This window comes from Nyctereutes procyonoides, unplaced genomic scaffold, assembly GCF_905146905.1.
Source record: "Nyctereutes procyonoides isolate TBG_1078 unplaced genomic scaffold, NYPRO_anot_genome, whole genome shotgun sequence".
Taxonomy (NCBI): domain Eukaryota; kingdom Metazoa; phylum Chordata; class Mammalia; order Carnivora; family Canidae; genus Nyctereutes; species Nyctereutes procyonoides.
This window is the reverse complement of record NW_026575120.1, coordinates 33,749,792-33,775,088: the sequence shown is the minus strand read 5'-3', so window position 1 is coordinate 33,775,088 and position 25,297 is coordinate 33,749,792. Positions and strand designations below refer to the sequence as shown.

Genomic DNA, 25,297 nt, shown 5'->3' with positions numbered 1-25,297 from the left:
AGATGCTTAATTTAAAAATCAGCAAACAACCCATAGTAAAGTGTATCTGTTGCCCATTTTTCTCCTCTTCAATACAGTGTTCATTTTCTGTTGCTGCTGTAAAATTTCCTGAGGACCCGAGGCCCTCAGTCCAGCAGTCCATGAAGAACTGAATCGTGCCAACCACCACGTGAATGAGCTTGGGATCAGACCCACCCTATGGAGCTTCAAGATGCCTACAGCCCTTGCAAAACCCTGAGCAGGGAACCCTGGGAAGCGGCACCCAGATTCCTGACTTGCAGACACTGTGAGCTACTAAGTTTTGATGTATTAATGCATCACTAATACATTCCACAAATGGTTAGATTCAACCAATTGGCTTGCAGGCAAAGGTCAGTAGTGCTGGTGTGGGCTCAGGGCAGCCCCTGCTCTGTGCTTGTACCCTCCTTACCTTACAGTGTGTGTGTGCACCTGACACGACAGCCCTGTGTCTGGCCGGAGTGCCCATGAGGAGAGCCAACGGTGCCACCACCCCTTCCCAGCTACCTAGAGCCACCCCAGCCCCTCAGTGCCAGACTAGAATGGCCTCCCCTCAGGACTTGCTAAGTAGATATAACATCTCTCTCTTAGAAAAAACTGTCCCCAATGAACCTCTGTCCAACTAAACCTTAATTCCTTACCAAAAGACAGAAAGGCGGGGCACCTGTGTGGCTCCATCAATGAAGTGTCTGCCTTCGCCTCGAGTCTGCATCGGGCTCCCTGCTCAGTGGGGAGTCCACTTCTCCCTCTACTGTTCGCCCCTGCTCGTGCTCTCTTTCTCGAATAAATACGGTCTTTATAAATAAATAAATAAATAAATAAATAAATAAATAAATAAATAAATAAATAAATAAATTTTTTTAAAGATTTTTTTCATGAGACACAGGGAGAGAGAGAGACAGAGACACAGGCAGAGGGAGAAGCAGGCTCCATGCAGGGAGCCTGATACAGGTCTTGATCCGGGGTCTCCAGGATCACACCCTGGGCCAAAGGCAGGTGCTAAACCACTGAGCCACCCAGGGATCCCCAGGAGGGGAAAAAAAATTTTTTTAAATCAATTTATCCTTAACTTTTTTTTTTTTAAAGATTTTATTTATTTATTCATGAGAGACACCGAGAGAGAGGCAGAGACACAGGCAGAGGAAGAAGCAGGCTCCATGCAGGGAGCCTGATGCGAGACTCAATCCCGGGACTCCAGGATCACACCCTGGGCCAAAGGCAGACGCTCAACCACTGAGCCACCCAGGCATCCCAATAAATAAAATCTTTAAAAAAAGAGAGAGAGAGAGAGAAAGAGAGTGGATTAAAAAAAAAAAGAAAGAAAAGAAAAGAAAAGAAGGCAGCCCTGGTGGCGCAGCGGTTTAGTGCAGCCTGCAGCCCGGGGTGTGATCCTGGAGACCCGGGATCAAGTCCCATGTCAGGCTCCCTGCATGGAGCCTGCTTCTCCCTCAGCCTGTGTCTCTGCCCCTCTCTCTCTCTGAATAAATAAATAAATCTTAAAAAAAAAAAAAATTCTAAAAAAAAAAGGAAAGTGTAGTCTGAATGCTAACGTGAGCAGAGGAGAGCATGAAGAAAATGGCAGAGTTGATTCTGCTCCCATCTGCATTAATCATGTTACCTTCTAATAAAATTGAGCAGGTCATCAAAAAACGTTGAAAATTACCAAGAAGATAATTAGAAGTACAGCAAAGTTTTCCCGAGGTATACGTTGTGCCTCCAGAGATTTGTGAGTGGTGGTAGCCCTTGTATAAAACCTATAAATAAGTTATACGTGTGCATGCATATATGTAAGTAGATCTATTCCATCAATATAATACATCAAAACCTTTGGAAGCCGTGGGTCTACAGGATTCTGTAACATCTTCCAACCTAAATCTCAGAGTCCTGGAATACCTGGCAGGACCCACCTGATCACGAAGTAGAGAGGATTAAAAAGAGAAGAGAGAAAAACGAGAAAACAAAATAATAAGTTTATTTGTCCTCCCCCACAGAACATTTCCTCTGAAATAGTCTCCCCGACACCAGGCCTAGCTTCCACAAGTGAATGGATAGAGGACTTTTTCCCTCCCTTTACTTCCCCAAATAACCCAAAGCTTTTCAAACAGATGCCTGAAACCAAGTCAGAGTGAAAAATATTGGTATGCCTTCCATGCATCCCAATTTTAACAATGTTCAAGCTGCCACAGCAGAGGCTGTCGGGATTGGCCTTCAGTTCTGAGATGAACACCCACTGCATGCCCACTGCTGCAGTCAGCGGGAGAGACCTGGTCCTTTCAGAAGGAAGGGCTTTGCTGCCTCCAGGATGTCCAGTTTGGGGTCCAGGGAGCGGCCAAGCCCCTCCAACACCATGATGGCAAACACAATGGAGGCGAAGTTGCTCTCTAGCTTTACCTGAAACAGAAAAACAGTGGTTCTTTCCAAAGCCCAGTGATCTAGAGAGTATCCATGTAACTGTCCACTCAGGCCTGCTGGGATTTCTACCGTCTACCTAACACTCTTTCCCCTACCCCATCATTTTCCCCTCCATCTCATCTACTCACCCAACCTCCCATCTACTAGAAATATGAACGGAAAGTCTGAAGGATGCCACATGTACTTCTCTAAGGGAGGGTATGTGTGTGCCTGTGCCTGTGTTTGAATGACTTAAAAATAAAACACACTGGGCAGCCCCGGTGGCCCATGGTTTAGTGCCGCCTTCAGCCCAGGGTGTGATCCTGGAGACCCGGGATCGAGTCTCATGTCGGGCTCCCTGCATGGAGCCTGCTTCTCCCTCTGCCTGTGTCTCTGCCTCTCTCTCTCTCTTTCTGTGTCTCTCATGAATAAATAAATAAAATCTTTAAAAAAAATAATACACTGAATATTAATATTCCATGGCTATACCACAAACTATAAATCTACACAAAAGTCATTCTTTAAGATCTGCAGTAGGCTTTCTGAGACCACACACAAGAGGCTTCTGCTCAAACATAGCAGAGCTTCTTCCCCTTTGGAGCCAGGTTAATAGTAATAGCAATTTAAGTGAATTACTCCACTAATCCTCCAAAGTACTATTATCCTTGTTCTAGAGAAAAGAAGCTCAGGCACAGGGTGGTCAAGTGATTTGCTCAAGGCCACTGTGTAAGGTAGAGTAGAGCCAGGATTTAAACCTAGAAGAACAAGAATCTGTTTCTCAAGTGGACAGAAAAGTCAGGAAATTGAAGGCTGACTTGGGGGATATAATCTTTGTTAAAAGTAAAGGGTGTGTGTCTCAGTTAAGCCCTGAAAAGTAGTCTGGGGAGTCAGATGGTGCTTTAACATCGCCGAGAATGCTTTCATTTGGAAGCTGTGTGGTGAATTCTTCAGTATTTATTGTATTCTTTCTACCTCTATGTTTCTGGCAAATATTTTATTAAAAAATTAAGTGCCACATGAATAGACATTTCTCCACAGAAGACATCCAAGTGGCTAACAAGTATATGAGTAGATGCTGAACATCACTAATCATTAGAAAAATGCAACCAAAACCATATAAGATACCACCTCACACCCATTAGGGATGGCTATGATCAAAAAACAGAATAACAAGTGTTTGTGAGGCTGTGGAAAACTGAATCCTTGGGCAGCCCAGGTGGCTCAGCAGTTTAGCACTGCCTTCAACCCAGGGCATGATCCTCTGCCTGTGTCTGTGTCTCTCATGAATAAATAAAATCTTAAGAAAAGAAAGAAAACTGGATCCTCTGTATACTGGTGGTGGGAAAGTAAAGTCGTGTGGGAAAGTGGTTTTGTGCTTCCTCAAAAATGAAAAAAAAAATACCATCTGATTTCACAGTCCCACCTAAGGGAAAATATACAAAAGAACTGAAAGTAGGACCTCAAAGAAGTATTTGCACATCCATGTTCACCGCAGCATCATTATTCCTAAGAGCCTAGTGGACCCAGCCCAAATGTCCACTGATGGATGAACAAATAGAGAAAATATGGTACATACCAAAATGGAATATTACTCAGTCTTGAAAAAGAAATACTATGACATGCTATAATATGGATGAACCCCGAGGGCAGTGTGTTGAGTGAAATTAGCCAGTCACAAAAGGGCAAATACTGCACAATTCCACTTATATGAGATAACTATTCCCAAATCATGGAAACAGAAAGTGGAATATGGTGGTTGCCAGGGGCTGAGAGGAGGGGGAAATTAATTGGGAGCTGTTCAATGGATATAATTTCCGTTTTCCAATTTGAGAAAGTTCTAGAGATTTGTTACACAACAACGTGAATATGGTTGACAGTGCAGAACTATCCACTGGAAATGGTTAGGGTATATTTCATATGTGTATTTTTAACTATAATTAAACATTTTTAAGTTTTGGGTTTTTTTTTTAATTAAACACTTAGGGACACCTAGGTGCCTCAGTGGTTGAGCGTCTGCTTCCCAGCGGGAAGCCTGCTTCTCCCTCTGCCTGTGTCTCTGCCTCTCTCTGTGTGTCTCTCATGAATAAATAAAATCTTTAAAATAAATAAATAAATAAATAAAAATTAAATACTTAGAGAAGAACCTAGAATGCAGTACTTGTACTAGACACTCTCTGCCCTTCCATCCTGGGAATGGTAGCCCTAACAGCAAACATCTCAGGAGCTTTAGCCCACTGTGTCCCATGCTGGGGGTATGGAATGCCATCTCCCCAGGCAGAACACAGGAGGCAGGAGGACGAAGCAATGAGAGTCGGGCTCTGTGGTCAGACTGCCAACAGCAGGGTCCTGGCACTGCCACAGGCCATGTGGCCGTGGGTCTGTTGCCAGGCCTCTTGGCATAGGTGCCTGGCCTTGAGGAATGTTGAGTGGTCTAAGTGGGATACTGAAAACATTTCACTGACACAGCGAAATGAGGTGCTACAGGGTGCAGAGGCCACGCTCCCCGGACACTGCCCTGACCGCCCAGCCGGTCCTTGCGGTGACCCTGTGGGCTCAGAGAGGCGTTAGCAGATCAGGGTTGCGGACTGTAAGCCTTGGAGACCTGCTCTAGAATGTGTGCACCTGAGCCCCCAGGAGTCTATGTTCATTCCTGCTCCTCTCCAGCCCAACTCCCTGGCAAAGATTAAAGCTTTGTCCAATCCCACGGTGATATTTAAGTTGTTTTTTAAACAGAACTTGTCAAGAATTCTGGAAAGCATGAAGCTTTTCCCCAAAACCTCACCAACAGAGCCAACTCTAGAGTCCGAGACGGATGCAGAGAGTGGCTCTGCCCACGCAAAGCCGACGGGACGTGGGGAGTCACCTAACCTTTCCATGTGTGTCTCGTGCTCTGCCCATGAGGCCCAAGGAGGCAAGCGGACCACCCTGTGTCATGGCACCGTCTGTAAGACGAAGGCGCTAGGCCAGACAACTTTCTGACTCTCAGTTGTGTTACAATCCTCATCAAATAGCTGCCTTTCCCATGGTGTGTTTCATTATCCAGATTGCAGAACTCAAGAGAAACAATGGGAAAGGCCATCCTCAAAGGAGAACCTTCCCGTCGCTGCCCGCAACACCTGACACCCCTGGCTGGCAGCTTGACTCTGAAGACTGGCCCAAGACCACACTCCATCACAGGGCAATGAAGCCCAAGGGAAAGGCCAAAGTGAAGAGCCGTGAAGCCCCCTCCCGCCTTGGAGCCAGGGCAGGCAGCGAAGGCCAGGACAGCCCTGCTGGGGCCTCCAAACACACCAGGACAAGAAGCACCTCCTCCTAGGCCACCTCTGGCCCCAGGAAAGAACTAAGTATGACTTCCATGAAGACTAAGCATCATTAAGGACGTCTGGATGGCTCCATGGTTGAGCATCTGGCTTTAGCTCAGGTCATGATCCCGGGGTCCCGGGGATTTCAAGGTCATGAGTTCAAGCCCCACACTGGGTGCAGAGCTTACTTCATGAACTAATCAATTATTAATGAATACATTTTATAAATAGTGTGAGAGAGTGAACAGGTACCCTCAGACACGGTGGGAGGGTGTACAAACGGATTCCCCTCTGTGGGATGGCCATTGAGAAGGGATTACTGTTAAGGACACTCCTAGACATAAACAGCTGAGTGGTCCTTAAAATCAAAACAGTTCAGCCAGCGCCAGCACCTTGAGCCCTATCAATAAGCAGGTACAAAGATTAAATCCCAACATCTAGACAAAGGGATGTTGGAGGTTAAAAAAAGGTCAAGAACACCAGACCCATAAATAAATAAAATCTTTAAAAATGAAAATAAAAAATAAAGGGATGCCTGGGTGGCTCAGTGGTTGAACATCTACCTTTGGCTCAGGGCGTGATCCCGGAGTCCCAGGATCAAGTCCCACATCGGGCTTCCCGCAGGGAGCCTGCTTCTCCCTCTGCCTATGTCTCTGCCTCTCTGTGTGTCCCTCATGAATGAATAAATAAAATCTTAAAAAAAAAAAAAAGAGACTAAGTAGTAGAATACTGGACGGACAGACTCTCAGACTGGCCCTGGTGAGGAAGAGATCCCCCCACGACTGTGTCAGGACACGGAAGCAACACTCCTCACACAAACAGACTGGGACGAAAATGTATGCAAGCCTGAGATCCCGTGTAGAGGTACCTCTCTGCGCCCGGTGGCCGCCTACCCGCTTCCCAGATGCCGCCCCACCCGCCTGACCCAGCAGAGGCTCCGCTCCACCAGGGGCCTCACCTTGTGAGTCATCAGTAACTTAAAGACATTCGACAGGAGGCTGGCAACTTGAAGCTGGAAAACAGAAGAAAACCGACTGCAGAGCCCCCTCAACCGCCCCCCTCCCTCCCAGGCCTCCAGGCCGGCCTGGCCTACTGCCCACACCCACCCTCCCCCAACATACACTCACATCCACACTCTCCACCACCATACCATCGCCCCCCGCCACACACACACACACGCTGTCAGGAAAGGGGGCTGTCGGACAAATTCCAGAAAGGACCGCATACACACAAGCGCGACTCCCATCACACAAGTGAGTTCAGAGACCCCTGCCGGAGTCAAGCCTCGAGGCCTGTCTACTCCCAGTCCACACAGCAATCACATCTGAATCCATCGGATGGGGAGGGCCGGGGTGCCAGCTGCCGCTCCTCACTACCAGGGGGCTATTCCTCTTTTCTGACTCACTCCTGCTAGTGTAGACCATGAACTCGTTGAGAAAACAAGTTAGCACTGTGTCTAAAACACAAAGCAGAGGATCCCTGGGTGGCTCAGCGGTTTAGCGCCTGCCTTTGACCCAGCATGTGATCCTGGAGACCTGGGATCAAGTCCCACATCGCGCTCCCTGCATGGAGCCTGCCTCTCTTTCTCATGAATAAATAAATAAATAAAATCTTTAAAAAAATAAAACACAAAGCGGGTTTTGGCTCAGGTGTAAATAAAGGACATGGACATTAGCTGTGTCCTTTGGCTGCTCAGGGGCCTTAATCCTCCCTCCCTCCATGCTCAGTTGAGCTCCAGATACAGGTGAAGCAGCAGAATGGCTACACCCCGGACAGAGAGGGGCTCTGGCACTATAAATGTCACTGCCCCGGTGGCCACCCAGGAGAACCAGGCCCAGGAGCCAGGGATTCCAGGGAGGTGCCTCGCACCTGGAAGATGCTGGCAGAGGAAAGGTTTGCTCTTTATCTGCCTTAAAACTCAACCCCCCTTGAGACCTCTCCCTGTCAAGAGGTCTCCCTTCAACTGTCACTCTGTCCAAGGGCCAGGGCAGTGGACACCCTGCAGCCTCTGCCCCTCGAGCGGCCTGCTCACCTTTTCCAGGGTGATGGTGTCCTTCCTGGCCTGGGTCACCAGTGTGGCCATCTCAGCCTTGAAGCCCTCCACGTCCCTGCACTCGCTGGCCCGGGCGTGATGCAGGATGAGCTCAGCCACTCTCTGGCCCTACAAGATGTGAGAGAAAGGAACTTGGTAGAGTTAAGAGACCCAAAACCTACACGCTCTGCCCGGATTTCTTCGTATCCTAGTTGCTTCCACCCAAGTTTTCTACCATCCTGCATTTGACCACCCGTCCTTGCTTAATTGTCCCCCTCCAGAACAGCTGGAGCCTTTCAAAAGGACTTTCAAAGTCTCTGTTGGTCGGTGGGAGCCTACCTGTGCTAATGCACCAGGACAAAGAGCTGTGCTCATCTTCACCTTAAACGGCCACACAGGGCATGGTGGCAAAGCTGGTGTCCTGCCGCACATGCTCCACGAGGCACTGCTGACCAGCCTGTCCCGAGTCACCAGGACCTGCCACTGGACTGGACCAGCCACTCTCCTTGTGGGCTCTCTTTCTGCCCGAGATGACCCAGTTTCTGTGCCCCTACCCTCCAACCCTTCCCCCCACCCAGGGTGCCCTCTGACCAGATCCTCCCAGTGCCCCCAAACACCCAAGCGGTCCCTGCCAGAGCCTTTCACCTCCTGCAGCGCCACCCCAGAAGCCAAGCTCTTTCTCTCTGGCTGTGACCTTCCTTCACCCAACCCTGCACGGGGGAACATCCCCCCACCCTCCACTGCGCCTCCGTATTTAACCTCAGCTCACAGGACACTTTCATACTGTCTCAGGCTCAAGCCTTTGGTTTGTCCCCTCAGAAGGCTCCCAGATAAACAAGGGCTCCCCTAAATTCTGCCTTTATTTTTATTTTTTATTTTTTGAATTCTGCCTTTAAAAAAAAAAAAAAAAACACAGTTCTCCCCTTGCCAGGGTCTTTCTTGCTGGAAATTTCCACACCGGTTGGTGAGAGGGTTTCTTCATTGTCACTCTAGATATAGTACTTTAAGTTGACCTGGTATAGATTGGGCTCCACCCCTTTCCGTAAGTAGTAATTCCTAACCATTTGAGCCCCTCGTAGCCACAGGGTCAGGAGTTAAAAACCACTCCACAGGGATACCTGAGTGGCTCAGCGGTTGGGTGTCTGCCTTTGGCTCAGGGCATGATCCTGTGGTCCCGGGATCGAGTCCTACATCGGGCTCCCTGCATGGAGCCTGCTTCTCCTTCTGCCTGTGTCTCTGCCTCTCTCTCTGTGTCTCTCATGAATAAATAAATATAATCTTAAAAAAATAAAAATAAGGCAGCCTGGGTGGCTTAGGAGTTTAAGACTGCCTTCAGCCCAGGGCATGATCCTGGAGACCTGGGATCAGGTCCCATGTCAGGCACCCTGCGTGGAGCCTGCTTCTCCCTCTGCCTGTGTGTCTACCTCTCTCTTTCTCTGTGTGTCTCTCATGATTAAATAATTAAAATCTTTAAAAATAAAAAAAAGTAAAAATAAAAACAACCAAAAAAACCCACTCCAGATTCCAAGGGATCTTCCCATACTTGGAGAGGAAGTCCTCTGGGCTGTTGCTTCTCATTAGCCTGCTGTCTTGCAGCAAATGGCACGGGCCAGGCCAGCCATTATCTAGACAAGAAACTAGTGTTCCCAGTGTCCACCCATATACCTACTGGTGAGGGAAGAGACGCTACAAGTAGGAAACAGCATTTAGGGTAGAGCCATTTCCTCCCCTAGTCCCAAACCATGAGCTGCTCAGAACAGGTGTCACACACGGGCATCTCGGCACCTTCTGAGGACGCCCTGGGTGGCTTCATTTCCTCTCCCCACCTCTCCTTCCCAATCCTTCCCCTCTCACTCTACCCCACTCGTGTCCATCAGGAGCACCCATGGCAAACGTGGGCACTTACAAGGCTGACAAGGGCCGAGGAGCCCCATGGTTTCCAAGGGCCTAAAAGATCATCCCCAACTCCTGCAGGCCCAGCGGGTCTCACCTGCCCCATTGCCACAGCCAAGAAAACGGCCCGGAAGTTGCTCAGGTCAGTGGCCTGCAGCTCAGCCACGATGCCGGCATCCAGCAGCACCAGGCGCAGTGGGCAGCAGGCAGGTGCCATGGTTGCCACCAGCGTGTCACAGACATCTATCTGCCGCAGCTGCGCCTCCTGACTCCTGGAAAGACCGTCAGCACCCTGGACCAGGATGTTCCCAGGGTGGAGGTCTGCATGGACGAAGTTATCCACAAATATCTGGAAGGAGAACAGTGCGAGAGTCAACCCTCGCCAGGCCATCGCCACCACCAGGCCATACGCAAAAAAACTTCCAAGGTGACAGTAAGTTCCCAGTGATTGAGTACTATGGCAGAGAGGTGCACATTTCATAAAGCCTCACTACTTATGTCAGCCATTCAGAATTTGTACTGGGACAGGCCAGGTTAACATTTTTAAGAGAAAAGTTAATTTCGAAGTAAAGAACATTTTTAAACGATTATAAGGGAACATGAAAAATCGAAGACCAAACCGCATTTCAAAGGACTTACTTTTTTTAAAGATTTTATTTATTTTAGAGCGAAAGAGAGTGAGAGAGTGTGAGTAGGGGGAGAAACAAAGGGGGTGGGAGAGAGTCAAGCTGACTCTGTGCTGAGTATGGAGCCTATTGTGGGGCCTGATCTCACAACCCTGAGACCATGACCTGAGCCAAAACCAAGAGTTAGATGCTTAACCAACTGAGCCACCCAAGTGCCCCACAAAGGACTTATTTTTATTCTGTGATTTGAGCAATTAATATTCTAATTAAGAATAATTATCTACAGGGCAGCCCAGGTGGCTCAGCGGTTTAAGCGCCTGCCTTCAGCCCAGGGCGTGATCCTGGAGTCCCGGGATGGAGTCCCACGTCAGGCTCCCTGCATGGAGCCTGCTTCTCCCTCTACCTCTCTCTCTCTCTCTCTCTCTCTCTCTCTCTCTGTGTCTCTCATGAATAAATAAATAAAATCTTAAAAAAAAAAAAAGAATAATTATCTACAGGGATGCCTGGGTGGCTCAGCAGTTGAGTGTCTGCCTTTGGCTCAGGGCATGATCCCAGTGCTGGGATTAAGTCCCACATCAGACTCCCTGTGAGGAGCCTGCTTCTCCCTCTGCCTGTGTCTTTCATAAAAACGTAAATAAAATCTTAAAAAAAAAAAGCGTAATTATCTACCCATTGTTTAAAGATTTTCCCCAAATTTTACCTTCTTAAATTCGTGGAACTACCTTTAAAAAAAAAAAAAGATTTATTTATTTATTCATGAGAGATACACAGAGAGAGGCAGAGACATGGGCAGAGGGAGAAGCAGGTTCCCCTCAGGGAGCCCGATTCAGGACTCGATCCTGGATCCTGGGATCACCGCCTGAGCCAAAGGCAGACGCTCAACCATGAGCCACCCAGGCATCTCACATGGAACCACATTTTTTAAAAACATTGCATAAATCAGACTTCCTGTCCATCACCTTCATCGGTGCAGGGGGAAGTGACTTCGAACCTACTAGGCAGGAAAGAAAGCCCCAGGGACTATGATGGACAGAAGTCAGGTCTAACTCTGTGGACCAGGAATCTGCATCCTGTGAAAGGTCATCTCTATGGTCAGAAAGCATCAGCAGGGGCAGCTCTGGTGGCTCAGCGGTTTAAGTGCCGCCTTCAGCCTGGGGTATGATCCTGGAGACCCGGGATCGAGTCCCATGTCGGGCTCCCTGCATGGAGCCTGATTCTCCCTTTGCTTCTCCCTCTGCCTGTGTCTCTGCCTCTCTCTCTGTGTGTCTCTCATGAATAAATAAATAAAATCTTAAAGTAAGCACCAACAGTCCTTCTAAAGGGGAAGGAGAAGAGCCCCAGGGGTAAGGCAGAGAGCTGCTGGAAAGGAGGCTCTCCGGGGACTCCTCCTACTGGTGCAGGCCGCACCCACAGAGGGACCCTCCTGGTCCAGGTTCTGGCTCCGAAGGAGGTAAGAGAGGCTGCTGCTCTGGTGAAAATGCTGACAACTAGAGAAGTCAGGGCTGGCACACCCGCAGGATGTGGGTACGCAAGGCTGGCTGACTGCCAAACATCCTGGCACGTGGCTGTGTGCCCCCCCATCTGAGATCCTGTGAGCTGGAAACCGTCATCATCTCCTCAGTCCTGGATGCTGCTTCTCCACTAGCTGCTCTGGCTGCAGCCTCCTCTCTGGCCCAGGGTGCCCTCGGACCCCTGGGGCTGGGGACAAAAACTTTTCCCCACTGAATTCCCACTGTACTGACCAAGTGAACACCCAGCTCTCCTCAGACAATCCCACTGCTCCAGGAGCCCCTACTCTCACCTCTGCCCCGCTCTGGCCACCAGCCTCAGCCCCCACAGCTCCATGTCAGTCACGTGGGTTCTTTCCTCCCACTCTTACCACACACCCGGTTCCTTCTTACCCAGATTTTGCACACTCATGCTCTCTCCTGCCTACAACGTGCCATCCATCCCCGCACAACCCCCCTATCTTCTTTCTTTACACCTACACGGGAGCTGCTATCAATGCTGAGTTGCTACTATTACCACCAGTGATGACAGCGAAAGCTAACACTGCCAAGAGTTCACTATGTCCTTTTTTTTTTAAAGCTTCTTTTTTTTTTTTAAGATTTTATTTATTTATTCATGAGAGACAAAGAAGAGAGAGAGGCAGAGACACAGGCAGAGGGAGAAGCAGGCTCCATCCAGGGAGCCTGACGTGGGACTCGATCCCAGGTCTCCAGGATCACTCCTGGGCTGAAGGCGGCGCTAAACCACTGAGCCATCCGGGCTGCCCTTTTTTTTTTTTTTTAAGATTTTATTTATTTATTCTTGAGAGACATAGAGAGAGAATGGCAGAGACCTAGGCAGAGGGAGAAGCAGACTCCTCGAGGAGAGCCCAATGCGAGACTCGATCCCAGATCCCAGGATCACGACTTCAGCCAAAGGCAGACACTCAGGGATGCCTGGGTGGCTCAGCGGTTGAGCACCTGCCTTTGGCCCAGGGCGTGATCCTAGAGTCCTGGGATCGAGTCCCATGTCGGGCTCCCTGCATGGAGCCTGCTTCTCCCTCTGCCTGTGTCTCTGCTTTTCTCTCTCTCTCTTTCTCTCTGTGTCTCTCATGAATAAATAAATAAAATTTTAGAACAAAACAAAACAAAAAAACAAAGGCAGACACTCAACCACTGAGCCACCCAGGCGTCCCTGCACCAGATTCTCAACGTGGTGGCTGGCTGCTTTGCTTACCCTCCCGCCCATGGCAGCTGGCCAGCATCTCTGCATCTCCCCACATGCAAATTCAACCACACACGGGGCCAGAGCACCCTCTCCAAGCCCATGAGCTCACCATCTTCAGGAGCATGTTGATCCCCAGCCGGGCAATCTTCTTCTTCAAGTCAACAGGAATCCCCGCCTGCTGGTAACTGGACACAGGCACACTTTCCTTTAAGGAAGGTTAGGGAAGAGACAGCTTTACCCCGGGCGGCCGGCCCAATGCCCTGCTCCTCATCCCCCCGTGACACACTGGTGCTGCCTTCCCATCCCTACTCTTCCCAAAGAGGTTTTCCTTCCTTATAATCCCTGTGAATCTGTCACCCACAAGTTACTTTTAACCTATTTGCTTCTCCCTTCTGTAACACTTCTCAAATGAAAACAAGTCCTATAGGTTTATTACAGAGGAAACCTGTGCCTCTGCCACCCACAGGTAAGAGATGTTCTAACGTGGTGAGAGAAAATGGGAGCAGGCCCCAGGAGAGCTAGTTTCTGATCAAGAATCAGCCAACAAGGACAGGAATGAGTCTGTGACCTCGAACAGGAAAATGGAAAGGAAAAAAAAGGGGAGAAAAAGGAGAGAGGAAAGTAAGTAAACATTTCGTACAGGTCAGTTATTAGGCAGAGCGCCCATTGCAATAGATCTTGTTACTCCTCAGCAGCAAATAGAAGAACTAAAGCCCAGAGAGTTTAGATAACTTGCTCAAGCTCACAGCCAGTAACGTTGGGTCATTCATGTCACTTCCCTGGATCTCACGTTACCAGTTTTATAAGAGGCCGGACCAGGCAACAGCTAAGGCCAGTGATGTGACACCAACACTTGTCAGGCACTTTCTCTGTGCAAACTCTACTGAAGGCATTTTTCCATCCAATGTCACTGACTCCTGGGACAACCCTGTGAGACAGGGACAGGCGCCCGCTGTTGTACACGAGGGAACTGAAGTCGCCAGCAAGTAAAATGGAAAGACTTCCAAGTCCAGGAAGTCTGAGGCCACATCCAGGCTGCTGGGCACCTCCCTACACTACCTGCCCGCCTGGAGTCATATCCCAACTCCCCTCCACTGTATAGACAGTAATCCCATGCTCCCCTGGCTTTTGTCTTTTCAGATGGAAGCCTTCAGGTGCAGATGGCACAGCTGTGAGCGAAGGGCACGGCCGGAGGAAGCCCTCACTCACCTCGTACGTTTCCACCAAGACATCCCTGGTGACAAAGGGACGCAGAGGGGTGGGGAATTTGATGGAATTCACATTCAGGAAGTTGCACTGGAAGTGTTCTAGATTCCGAGCTTCATAACGCAGGTCGATCTAGAGGGATGTGGGGAGAAAGGATGCCGGGTAATGATGGGGGCCCAGGGATGGCAGCATCGGGACTGCCATGTCCACGCGCCTTCCCCCTGCCTCCCTGCAGAAGGCCTCGGGAGACCCGGGCGAGGTGCTGCCTAAGTCAACTCCTGGAAGCTACAGCTGCAGACCCCCTGGTGGCACCTGGGCCGAGCTGCCTCCCCCTATTCCCTCTCCACTCACCCCCACTCCGGCCCAGGGGCTTCGCTCCAGTGCTCTGCAGTGGCCCCTGCCCTCTGCCCCCTAAACCCACCAAGCCCTCCGCTTGCCAGACTCAAGGGACCACTCCCGTCTTTATCCTAATGACCTCTGGTACTGGTGCCATGGAGAACCCCTTCTTCCCCAACAGCTCTTCTCCCAGCACCTGCCGTTCGCTTCCCCCCATGATCCTCCCCTGCCTCCAACCACTCCGTCTTGGTCTGGTCTCTGGCCCTTCCTGTGTGCCCCACTCGTGCTGATGCTGCTGGCCTTCGCCAGCCTGCGCTTCCCCCCCCCCATGCCCTCCTGTCCTCAGCTAGCATCTCCTCATCATAGGACCTCGTGAGAGAACCATGGCCAGACCCCGCTACCAGCTCCACACTTCTCTTCAAGCTGTCACTTCACAGCAGCCCAGAGCCCCCTAAACTCCGAGTCTAAACAGAATGCACCCTGCCCCCGCCCCTTGCAGCCAGTGCCCTGGGAGTCACTGAAGATTACTTCTTGTCTCTTAGCCTCCACACTGGACCACCAGGCTGCAGCCTCCCCACTCTCAGATCCTTTCCCCACTCCACCCCACTGGGCTCCCACGGTGACTCACCACCAGTCCCCCGAACCCTCCCAGAGGCACCTGACTGGGGCTCCCTGACCCCCATCTTCCCTCTAATCCATCTGCTGGTGCCCCCCTACTACCCGCAGCATGAAGTCTAAATTCATGGGGGTGACATCCACGGTGGCTCTCTCAGATCCATCTCTTGTGCCTCCCGTATCTTCCATGGCCCAGAACTCTAGCTTCACCCAGTCTGCATAGTGCTGAACATCCCAGCCTGCCTGACCCTCCCCCTGTCCTTGGCCTTCCTTATTCCCTCTGATGGGAATGTTTTTCCCCTACTTGGTCCAACACCACACACCTTCCAAGACTCAGCGTGAGCTTGGGGAGCCTTGGCCCTCAGGATAGATGACCTCTTCCTCTCTTGGGCCCCAGCTGAACCCAACTGAACCTGCAGAGACTCCTCCAGGAGTATCCCAGGATACACTGCAAATATTTACGGGTCAGTCCCCCTCTGCCCACTACACCTTCCTTATGGATGAGAAAATCTCGTTCATCACCCCATGATGTCTATCAGACTTCTAGAAGGGGAATTGAAGCTCAGATGGGTAGGACTTGAGAGTACTGCAGAGATGGTTGTGGGAATAGAATCTCTTATCTCACTTTTAATCCTTTGTTATCGAAACTACTGAATAGCATCCAGCAAAACTTTCTAAACGTTAAAATGCATCTCTGGGACCTAAAACCTTACATCAGAGGACATAAATGAGAACTTAGCACATTGCTTCTGAAAGATGGCCAATTTCTGCACTGTCCCAATGCAGTGTAATTTCTGCACAGTAAGCCATCGGGGTTTGTCTTCTTGGAGCTGTGACTGGCCCAAGTGTGCTCACCAAGTCTGGCTACTTCGACAAGTGTTCCAAGGGTCCTGGACAGGGAGGAGGTCCTTGTCTACTCAAAAGCCCTGGAAACGGGGATCCCTGGGTGGCTCAGCGGTTTAGCACCTGCCTTCAGCCCAGGGCATGATCCTGGGGACGCAGGATCAAGTCCCACATTGGGCTCCCTGCATGGAGCCTGCTTCTCCCTCTGCCTGTGTCTCTGCCTCTCTCTCATGAATAAATAAATAAAATCTTAAAAAAAAAAAAAAGCCCTGGAAACAAAGCAAAGGCACAGTGTGCAACTTCGCTAATTCTCCTGACCCTGGAGTTGGGCGGCTCCTGCATGTGGCACAGGTAATGCTGCAGGCCCCAGCACAGTCTCAGCACTTCCCTGCCAGGTACTAAGGAAGGCAATTTCCCAAGCACACCTGCAGTTACATTGGGCCCAGAGCCTGTAGGTTAAGCTCTGGCCTGTAGACTAAGAAGGCTCGAGATCTCTTAGGAGATTGTCCACAGTCTCCTCCCCATGCCACACTGACCCTAGATGACACATGTTGAAGATTTCAGTGCCTAACTTGGGAGGAAACTGGGTCCCTGAATAACTATGGAGTAGAGCTCCCTCCCCCTTCTTCGGATCACCTGCAGGGAACTTTGATATAAGCAAGAAACAACCTGATGGCATTCAGCCTCTGAGATTTGGGTGTTCCTCATCCTGCTGGTCAGCATCACCTAACCCTGACTACCATGCCACACTAGCCATGACCTACTAGGAAACTACTCATTGGTCCGGCATTTGCTAAACAGCTAACAGCAAGAACTATGTAAGACACAGTTTGCAACTGAAAGAAGAGGACTTTACCTGATGGACCATGAGCTTCTCAAACTCCTCCACAATCTCAGGCAAGCTAAGCCACTTGATTCCTGGCAAAAGCGCAAGGACTCGGCTGCCCATCTTCATCAGCAGCAGGTCCATCTGCACCTGGGACAGCAAGCCGGGGTGCAGCACCTGCCAGGAGGAGGCACAGTGAGACAGGGAAGGATCAGGAGGGCACGTTGACGCCGACAGGACTGCTGCCCAAGCCAGCTCCTCAGCAGAACAGAATACTCTGCTCCTGCTCCCTCATCGCTGAGGAAATGCCAGGGCCAGCGTCTCTGCGCTGCACTTAGCTTTGCTGGGAAGAAGTGGGCTTTTCCTTTCAAATACAGTGAGTTTAGGGCAGCCCGGGTGGCTCAGAGGTTTAGCACCGCCTTCAGCCCAGGGCGTGATCCTGGAGACCCAGGATCGAGTCCCATGTCGGGCTCCCGGCATGGAGCCTGCTTCTCCTGCCTGTGTCTCCCATGAATAAATAAATAAATCCTTAAAAAAAAAAATACAGTGAGTTTAGGTCAGTGGCTCCCAAACACTAGCATGCATCAAAGTGACCGAGTGCCTGTGGAGATGTGGACGGCCAGGCCTCCTCCAAGACCTATTGAATCACTGATTGTGGGGTTGGAACCAGGAATCTGCATTTCACTGAGCACCCCAGGTAACTGAGTCAGGTAATCCAAAGCCTGAGTCAGAGAAGGATCTAGAGTCACAGCATCCCAGCAAGGATGCACTGAGGTGGGATGGAAAGAGTCTGCTTTCAAATGCTTTTTCCTCCTACAACTCATTCTCAGTCTGAAACTGGCCAAGCTACTCAACTTCTCAGCCTCCTCTTCCACTTTTTAAAACATGGAGATAGGGGCGCCTGGAGGGCTCGACCAGTTAAGGGTCTGCCTTCAGCTCAGATCATGATCTTGGGGTCCTGGGATCCAGCCCCTCATTGGGTTCCCTGCTCTATGGGGAGCCTGCTTCTCCCTCTCCCTTTGCCCCTCCACACCCCTCAAGCTCTCTCTCTCTCAAATAAATAAAATCTAAAAACAAGAGCAACAAAAAAATCCCATGAAGATAATAGTCCTTGCCTGGCACATCCTTTCAGGAATATAAATAAATGAAAATAGGGCAGCCCAGGTGGCTCAGCGGATTAGCGCCACCTTTGGTCCAGGGCTTGATCCTGGAGACCTGGGATCGAGTCCCACATAGGGCTCCCTGCATGGAGCCTGCTCCTCCCTCTGCCTGTGTCTCTGCCTCTCTCTGTGTGTGTCTCTCATGAATAAATAAATATTTAAAATAAATAAAAATAAATAAATAGTCACAAGTTAAGCAAATGCCTACCTCAAAGGCAGCTAGTACAGACTAAATAATGCACCTACCATGACTGGTACACGCTGGCATTTACTCCTTTTGCCTTCCACAGAGCAGAGGACATTTTGGTCCAGTGTTCCCCAAACACACCTGATCATGGGAATCACTTGAAGCATTTATAAAAACGCAGGCCTCAGGCTCCTCCCTTGCAAAGTATGATTCAGTAGGTGTGAACTGAGGGTTGTTTCCGAGGTATGAGAGAGCATCAGAGGTACCTGCTTCAGGGGTCATGGGATCATGCTGAATGGGGAGGGACAAGTGTGAAGACAAAAATGATGGAGCCCATGGGGATCCCTGGGTGGCTCAGTGGTTTGGTGCCCGCCTTTGGCCCAGGCCGCAATTCTGGAGTCCCAGGTGAAGTGGAGTGATCTGCAAATGGGGGTTCCTGAGCGGGGACAGCACTGTGGGGTCAGTGACATTCTAGAGACAGGAAGGGCCAGCTGAGACATCAGAGCACTTACCTTCACTGCCACGGGGATGAGGTGATCTGGCTTAGGTTGGTCGCCAGGCACTGAAGCCTGAGACATGACTGCATTTGATCCAAGCGGGTCAGATTTAGGAAGGAGCAGCCTTTCTAGAAGTGACTGGTCGGCAAGACTTCCTTGAAACCTCCACCCCTTCCCCAGGTGTCCGAAGAGCTCCCCCAGCCTCCCGACTGCCCCAGCTTCTGAAGAAGGCTGCAGGCAGGAGGCCTTCGCAAGTCTCTGGACGCTGTCATCCTCCAGGAAGACGGGATTGGCACGCGCTTTATACACCTGGGCCACACAGCCTGAACCCACAGGCTCCTTCTTCTCAAAGTGGAGGACCCTCCCCCAATCCTCCCCAAATGCCTGGCACAGGAAGTGCTCGGTGTGAGTCCAAGAGTGCGGGGTCACCCGGACATGCAGCTTGGAGAACTGGGCACAGAAGGCCTCAGAGAAGAGATCACGCCGGGTGCTGGCCCACTGGCCCAGTTTGATGTATGTTGGGCCTGAGGTCTCGGTGGCTTTCAGAAGCAGGTAGAGCCAGAGACAGGAGACGCTGGGAGCCAGGTAGGTGAGGGGGTAGAAGAGCAGGAGCGGGAAAAATTTCATCAAGAGAGCCCCAGCCCGGAGCCACATACGAAGGTGCAGAAAGAGGCATCCCAGCCGCCCCTCTTGGGAGACGCTGTGCAGTGGCCCATTTTCGGCCAGGTCACTCCAGTCAACTCTTCGCTGGCGCCCGCCCTCAGGGACCCCTTCACCCGTGTCCCCAGACGCTGAGATGAGTTTGGGTAAAGTGCCAAGCAGAAGCCAACAGAGTCTGGTATTACGGGAGCTCCCAGATGATCTTAAAAGGCCGAGTTCTTTTCTGAGCTCAAAACCCCTCAGGTGCGACAAGCAGACCCTGATGGACAAGCGCCAGGGGGTCACCATCATCTCCCAGGGGCCCCCGGCCTAGGCTGCCTGCTGTCGTCTTAATGGGCACCCATCTACGTTCACCCGTCAGGCAAGGCTGACCCGAGTCGAAGGCCACGGCTGAGGATGCCACACCTGCGGTCGTAGCCGATTCCGGCCGCGCCCAGACCCCGCGCCCTGGCTCCGACCCCGCGTGCAGGCTCCGACCCCGCGCACTGGCTCCGACCCCGCGTGCAGGCTCCGACCCCGCGTGCAGGCTCCGACCCGCGTGCAGGCTCCGACCCCGCGCACTGGCTCCGACCCCGCGTGCAGGCTCCGACCCGCGTGCAGGCTCCGACCCCGCGCACTGGCTCCGACCCCGCGTGCAGGCTCCGACCCGCGTGCAGGCTCCGACCCCGCGTGCAGGCTCCCGCCCCGCGTGCAGGCTCCGACCCCGCGCACTGGCTCCGACCCCGCGTGCAGGCTCCGACCCGCGTGCAGGCTCCGACCCCGCGCACTGGCTCCGACCCCGCGTGCAGGCTCCGACCCGCGTGCAGGCTCCGACCCGCGTGCAGGCTCCGACCCCGCGCACTGGCTCCGACCCCGCGTGCAGGCTCCGACCCGCGTGCAGGCTCCCACCCGCGTGCAGGCTCCGACCCCGCGTGCAGGCTCCGACCCGCGTGCAGGCTCCGACCCGCGTGCAGGCTCTGACCCCGCGTGCAGGCTCCGACCCGCGTGCAGGCTCCCGCCCCGCGTGCAGGCTCCGACCCGCGTGCAGGCTCCGACCCCGCGTGCAGGCTCCGCGCAGTCGGCTCCCAGTCCTGCCCTGCAGGGCGCGCCCCCGAGGCCGCGCAGCCCGCCCTGCGTCCCGGGTCCACACCGCACTCCCTCCGGGCACCTCGCCCCACCCAGGCCCAGGCCGGCTGCGCCTTCGGGGGCTTTCAGGGCCGCACCGACCGTGGAGCGGGAGGGGCCGAGCGGGAGGAGCCGAGCCAGACGCCGGGCCAGGCCCGGGGCGGGGACGCGACCTGCAGGGCAGGTCACCCTCAGGGCAGATCACCCGCCCGGGCCAGAGCGGGAGGGGCGGGGGTGGAGGGGCCGGAGGTGAAGGGAGGGAGGGAGGGAGGGAGGGAGGGAGGCCCAGCCGGGACAGAGGGTGGGGGCCGGGGGCAGCGCGCACCGCCCTAGACCGCGCGGGGTACGGGGTGGGGAGGAGCGGGGCCGGGAGGGGAGGGGCGCGGAGAGCCGGCGACCCGGACGGGACAGCGGGGGAGGGGGCTGGGGAGGGGCGAGGGGAGCAGGCAGGGGGGCCGTCCGGAGGCCGCGGAGGGCGCGCGGAGGCCGGGATCCCGCGCCGAGGACGCCGCGCCCGCGTCTTCCGGGAGCGCCCCGCCCCCCCGCCCCGCCGCCGCGCCCCGCCCCCCCGCCGCCCGCCCCGCCCCGCCCCGCCGCCGCGCCCCGCCCCCCCCGCCCGCGCCCCGCCCCTTAAAGCGGAAGCCGCGAGGACGCCCGCAGCCCGCCTGGCCCTCGGGTCCCGGATTCCATAAGCAGATTTAACGCAAAACGCAGAGGCACCCTGTGCGCCCTCCCCTCCCCGTGCCTGTGTCTCCACCGACATCTTCGTAGCTTTCCTTCCAAATAGCGCGGAGACGCGCCGTGACTGGAGAGCCCGTTCTGCACACTGGTTGGGGTTTCTGCTAAGCAGGATGGGGGGGGGGGGTGGGGGGGGGATGGGGGGAGGTTATCCCAGGACCTAGAGCACCAGGCTGCAGTGATTTGGGGAATGTGTTTGGACCTTGAGGAGTGGCTCCTGAAAGACCATGCTTATTCATGCAACCGATAGTTTTTGAGCCCAATAGATATTTCTTTTTTTTTTTAAGATTTTATTTATTTATTATTAATGAGAGAGAGAGAGAAGCAGAGACACAGGCAGAGGGAGAAGCAGGCTCCATGCACCGGGAGCCTGACGTCGGACTCGATCCCGGGACTCCAGGATCACGCCCTGGGCTGAAGGCAGGCGCTAAACCGCTGAGCCACCCGGGCGTCCCCCAATAGTTATTTCTTAAGCAGAACCTAATATTATCAAGGCTCCGTAATATGTATTGAGCTAGGGGTCATGCTAGGCCCCGGGACATGGAGACATATCCTACCCTTACCTGCTGACCGCTGATGAGGGACAGAGGAACCCATAATGTGCAACTTCAAAGTGTGGCAAGAGCATGAAAGAAATGAGAACCCAAAGGATGGTGGCTACTTTGGAGAGGAAGGGTGGGAGGGTGTTCATGTGGAGGCCGAGAAAAATCAAGGCCATCCCACCTCAAGTTTAGCATTAGCACAAGTACAGCCATCTTAGGCCCCTGTGAATAAGAGCTGAACTTTATAGGAAAAACTGCAGAATGTCCTCAAGGTCCTCAGCAGGTAATCCCATATCAGAAAGACAACAGAGCTCAGAATTGCCCTCGGCAGAGAATCCCATATCAGAAAGACAACAGAGCCCACATCTGTGGTAGAAAGTCCCATATTAGAATGAGAACAGAGCTCTATGCCCTTGAAAGCCCCATATCAAAATGTAAACAGAACTTGAGAAATTCTTCTATCCCTTCTGAAAATCCCCTAGACCAGCCTATAAAAAACCCAGCTGTAACCCACTTCGGGGTCCAAATCCCTGCTCTGCTGTGTCGGGTATACTTTGGACCCAAGCTCGAGCTTGCTAATAAACCCTAGTGCGCTTGCATCGGTGTCGGCTCCTTGGTGGTTTCTCGGATTCGCAATCTTGGGCACAACAGTTCAGACATGTAAAGAATAAAGCCCTCAAGAGGAAGGAGTTAAGTGTGAGGACTTGAGGGAGGGGTGTGTTTAACCTTGAAGAAGCAAAGGAAGGTTATATGGCGCTAGACAGCAAGGTAGAGAGAAACACAGTGATGGCAGGGGTAATGGGGTCCCTAATGGTGGTAGAGTTGGTGATGATGGTATTGTTGGTGTTGGTAGTGGTGGTGGTGGTAGAAGTAGAGGTAGTGACAGTGATGGTGGTACTGGTGGTAGTAGAAGTGGTGTTGGTATCGGTAGCGGCAGTCATGATGTTAAAGGTAGTAATGCAGGTAGAGGTGTTGGTGCTGTTGATGGTGGTGGTGGAGATGGTAGAGGTGATGGTGGTGATGGTGCTAGAGGTAGTGGTGGAGGTAGAAGGGGTACTGTTGGTGGTGGTGAAGGTGCAATTTCTCAAGGAGCTACAGTCACCCAAGCAGATGAAGTTGAGGGATTCCTGGGGCCCATGTGAATGTCAATGAGGAGAATGATGTCATCCATATTAAGGCACATGGGCCCCCAAATCACACAATTCTATCAAATATGAACTCTAAATCAGAATTTGTGAGGGCAGCCTTTAAAAATCACAGATGTTGGGGCAGCCCGGGTGGCCCAGCGGTGGTTTAGCGCTGACTTCAGCCCAGGGGGTGATCCTGGAGACCCTGGATCGAGTCCCACGAACAGCTCCCTGCATGGAACCTGCTTCTCCCTCTGCCTGTGTCTCTGCCTCTCTCACTCTCTGTGTGTCTCTCATGAATAAATAAATAAAATCTTTAAAAAATTTTTTAAAAATAAAAATCGCTTATGTTGATTTGTAAGCAAGCAGCTTCTCACACATAGATCATTTTATGTAATCTGGTCCAGGATTAGTAACAGCAGGAAATGTATTTGGGATGATTAATGAATTAAGAGACTAAATCTAGGAATCCCTGGGTGGCGCAGCAGTTTAGCGCCTGCCTTTGGCCCAGGGCGTGATCCTGGAGACCCCCGGATCGAATCCCACGTCGGGCTCCTGGTGCATGGAGCCTGCTTCTCCCTCTGCCTATGTCTCTGCCTCTCTCTCTCTCTCTGTGTGACTATCATAAATAAATATTTTTTTTAAAAGGAAGGGGCTGTTAATCTCCCCATTAAAAAAAAAAAAAAAAGAGACTAAATCTACAAACAGACCCTGGCCAGTTAGGTGACAGTAGAACTCTAACCCGCAGCCTCGGCAGTAAAGGGCCCTGGACAGTCAGGGCTTGGTCAATGCCTGCGAAGCTTTTCTAATTTTCATCCCCAACGTCCATCTCAGGACCAAACAGGGAAAGCCAAATATCCTCTCCAAACTGATCACAGGAAGAAAAAAAAAAAAAAAAAAAAACCTGATCACAGAAGATGCCCAGGCCTCAGCTACGCTGTGCCAGCAACCTCCAACTAGGGCACAGCTGAAGCCTTTTTGTCCTCTATAAACCTGTCCAAGGGGCAGCCCCCGTGGCACAGCAGTTTGGCGCTGCCTGCAGCCTGGGGCGTGATCCTGGAGACCCTGGATCGAGTCCCACGTCGGGCTCCCTGCATGGAGCCTGCTTCTCTCCCTTTTCCTCTGCCTGTGTCTCTGCCTCTCTCTGTCTGTCAATGAATAAATAAAATCTTTAAAAAAAAAACCCTGTCCCACTAACATTTGAGTCTCCACTTGTTTTTTTGTTTCTGTGTGTGTGTTTTTTTGTTTTTTTGAGTCTCCACTTGTATTTGAGTCTCTGCCACGTGCAGGTGATGGTGGCTGACTTCCCTGCTATAGGAATCTCTGAATCCGGGACGCCTGGGTGGCTCTGCGTTGAGCGAGTGCTTTCGGCTCAGGGCGTGACCCCCGAGTCTGGGGGATCTGGGGGATCGAGTCCGCATCGGGCTCCCTGCAGGGAGCCTGCTTCTCCCTCTGCCTGTTTCTCTGCCTCTCTGTGTGTGTCTCTCATGAATAAATAAATAATATTTTTTAATCTCTGAATAAATAACCTCTATTTGTTCTCATTTGGATGGTCTCCCTTTTTTACCGCCCCGCCCCCCCAAAAGTCTCTTCACCGCTAAGCCCGCTAACCAGGTCGGGGAGCGGTTCCTGCCGGTGCAGTTAACTCTGCTACCGCTAGGGGGCACCATTCTCCCGTGAAGCGCGCCGCAGCCGCCTCCGCCGGCCCCGACCCCACGGAGCGGGATGGGGTGGGCGTGGAAAGAACTGCAAGGGCCCACCTGGCCGTGCTTAGCTTTTCACAGGATGCAAACGACTGATTTTCGCATTTCCCAACGTCACGTTGTTATAGCGCAGATGTGATGCAGAGCAAGTCCTTGTTCAAGACTCCGAGGAAGGGGATAGAGATGGGGAATGGGCTCAGCAACCAAGAGCTGTCAACCTCTGGGGGCAGGATAATTCTTTGTTGGACGGGAGGGCGCCGAGGGGGAGGGGAAGCTGAGCTGTGCCTCGTAGGATGCTTAGCAGCCTCTCTGGCCTCTACTCACGTAATGCCAGCAAACCCCCCTCCCCCCCCTTTGCTGATTCTAACTTTGAAGTATGTCTTCCAATGTTGCCAGATGTCTCCTGGGGAGCAGAGCTGCCCCTAGGTGAGAACCACCGGGCTTAGCTCCTGTGAAGGACAGCTCTCTGTTGAGACCCTTTTAGCAATTCCCACCCCAACACACACGCACTCATTTCCTTCGGACCAGGGTGTCAGGGAAAGGAAGCCCCTGATCTTGTCTACTGTAGACTCGACCCCAGTGTGTCTCCCGTGGGGACTTGAGCCACCTCCACCAAACACACCTGGGGTGCTTGTAAAACTGCAATCCCTGGGCGCCACCCCAGCCCCTCAGCATGAGGATCCCTGTGGGGAAGATTAGATTGGCTTCCCTTCGCCCACCCACCCTAAACCAAGGGGATTGTCACGCAATTAAAAAGTTCCAGGGCTGGGGATCCC

General features: G+C 52.3%; 1 protein-coding gene across 1 annotated transcript; it reads right to left on the bottom strand.

The window, feature by feature from the left end:
* Positions 1-1,966: 1,966 nt before the first annotated feature.
* Positions 1,967-19,853, bottom strand: ADCK2 (aarF domain containing kinase 2). The gene is made up of 8 exons (XM_055335496.1): positions 18,663-19,853; positions 16,834-16,980; positions 14,187-14,315; positions 13,087-13,182; positions 9,734-9,985; positions 7,744-7,872; positions 6,670-6,723; positions 1,967-2,409 (listed from the first exon to the last, which is right to left on the bottom strand). Exons 1-8 carry the CDS (start codon positions 19,596-19,598, stop codon positions 2,269-2,271), a joined length of 1,884 nt encoding a protein of 627 aa, XP_055191471.1. The 5' UTR covers positions 19,599-19,853; the 3' UTR covers positions 1,967-2,268.
* Positions 19,854-25,297: the final 5,444 nt, after the last annotated feature.

Bases quoted from the DNA above. Each gene is read 5' to 3' on its own strand.
- ADCK2 (XM_055335496.1), bottom strand. From the start codon at position 19,598: ATGATGGTGACCCCCTGGCGCTTGTCCATCAGGGTCTGCTTGTCGCAC. The intron at 16,981-18,662 runs GTAAGTGCTCTG...TCCTCCTGGCAG, and splicing joins TCATCCCCGTGGCAGTGAAG to GTGCTGCACCCCGGCTTGCT. The intron at 7,873-9,733 runs GTGAGACCCGCT...CACATCTTGTAG, and splicing joins TGGCTGTGGCAATGGGGCAG to GGCCAGAGAGTGGCTGAGCT.